Here is a 1510-nt window from a genome sequence, read left to right on the forward strand (position 1 = left end):
CAGCTTAAAGCGGGAACCAGCAAAAGACCGTCATGGGAGCGCGGGTGCGGCAGCAGGCGGGGGTGCCACACGGAGCGCACCACGAGAGGATCATGCGGGGAGAGGCGGGGAGAGAGACCCCGGGCGCCGCCACGAGGAGCGAACTCAGGGGCTGCCTCGTCTGTAAGGCCGCGAGGGACGCGGCGAGGAGGGCGGCACTAAAGCGAGACCCGCTGTGTCCAGTCGCGCGGAAAGCCGCGCAGCAATGGACCGAGGAAGATGAGAACCCGCCTAGGGCGACAATGGCGCACTTGCTTAGCGGCGCCTGCCTGGGGAATAGGGAGCAGGCCAGATGGTTCCTCAGAGTAGCGCGAGCGCAGACGGGGACGGCGATCAGCAAAGTAGCCCAGGCGGCACCCGACTCCAAGGATACGCTGAAGACGCTGAGGAAAGCGCATGTCGCTGCGCTGAAGGGCTCACGCTATAGGGTGCTGGATGAGGACGGGTACGATGCACTAGCCCCAGCCGTCGGGGGGGTGTTGCCGGCGCTGGTAGATGATCTCTCGGAGAAGAGCCGGAGGGACCTTGGCGCCGGGGTCACGAGGAACTTGCAAGTCGTGGCCGAGGCGGCGACGGGAGCGGTGCAGAGGTGGACCCAGCTCAATGATGAGGCTACGGCGCGCATAATGAAGAGAGAGGAACACATCGAGTGGCTGAGGAAGCTCTTCACTGGGTGGAAGGAGGCCCGGCCGGCCTTGAGGGAGTCGCGGAGGAGGAGGGATAACGGAGGCAACGTGCAGACAGGCCAGCAGCCAGTGGGACGAACGAGGACCGCGACGGCAGCTCAAGCGGGAGGGAGCGGAGACAGTGGGCAGCGAGCGAAGTGGGTGAGACTGATGATGCTCCTTCGACTTAGGGAGCGGTTCCGCTGCTGGGCGAGCTTCAGGGTGGTGCTCACGCGAAAAGGAATCGACGCAATGTACAAAGCATACAAGAAGAGGAGAAAAAAGAGGAGAGGCGCCAAAAAAGTGACGACGAAACAGAAGCTAGTGCAGACGAGGGCAGGTCAGGGTCGCAGGCGTCGTACCGAGCGCGTCGAGATCGTGTCCTGATGTGATCTGCACGGGTGAGTCAGACACGTCGGCGTCAAAGGAGCGACGTGCGACCTGTCAGAGCTTGATTTCCGATCTCAGCGGCGTCGACGACAATTTTGTACCTCCCCAGGACGCGCAGAGGCAGCTGCTATCCCGCCGAGTGGACGGTTGCACACCGCGCCACCTGCTGTGTGCAACCGTCTACTCGGCGGGGTCGCAGCTGCCTCTGGAAGGCACCGACGGAGAGGTACGAAATGGCGCAACTGGTCAGGTTTTGTAACGCGATCTGTGCCACAGTGAAATGGCACTACGGGGTGTGGAGGGTGAGTTGAACAGGGGTTGTGCGCCAAGCCCTCCTGCTCGGCTCCAGCCGGTAAACAAGTCTTGTCATCAACAGAGTAGATGGATCTGACCTCGGGGCCGATGTGACCAAGCGC

The 1510-nt window shown here is 62.6% G+C and overlaps 1 protein-coding gene across 1 annotated transcript; it reads left to right on the top strand.

The window, feature by feature from the left end:
• Nucleotides 1-281: 281 nt before the first annotated feature.
• On the top strand, nucleotides 282-1091 carry EMIHUDRAFT_255827 (hypothetical protein; the record flags this gene model as incomplete). Its single annotated transcript, XM_005771003.1, has 1 exon — nucleotides 282-1091. The coding sequence occupies one exon, from the start codon at nucleotides 282-284 to the stop codon at nucleotides 1089-1091; it is 810 nt and encodes a 269-aa protein (XP_005771060.1).
• Between the last annotated feature and the right edge of the window lie 419 nt (nucleotides 1092-1510).

The sequence above is a fragment of the Emiliania huxleyi genome (assembly GCF_000372725.1).
Source record: "Emiliania huxleyi CCMP1516 unplaced genomic scaffold EMIHUscaffold_3944, whole genome shotgun sequence".
NCBI classification, from domain to species: domain Eukaryota; phylum Haptophyta; order Isochrysidales; family Noelaerhabdaceae; genus Emiliania; species Emiliania huxleyi.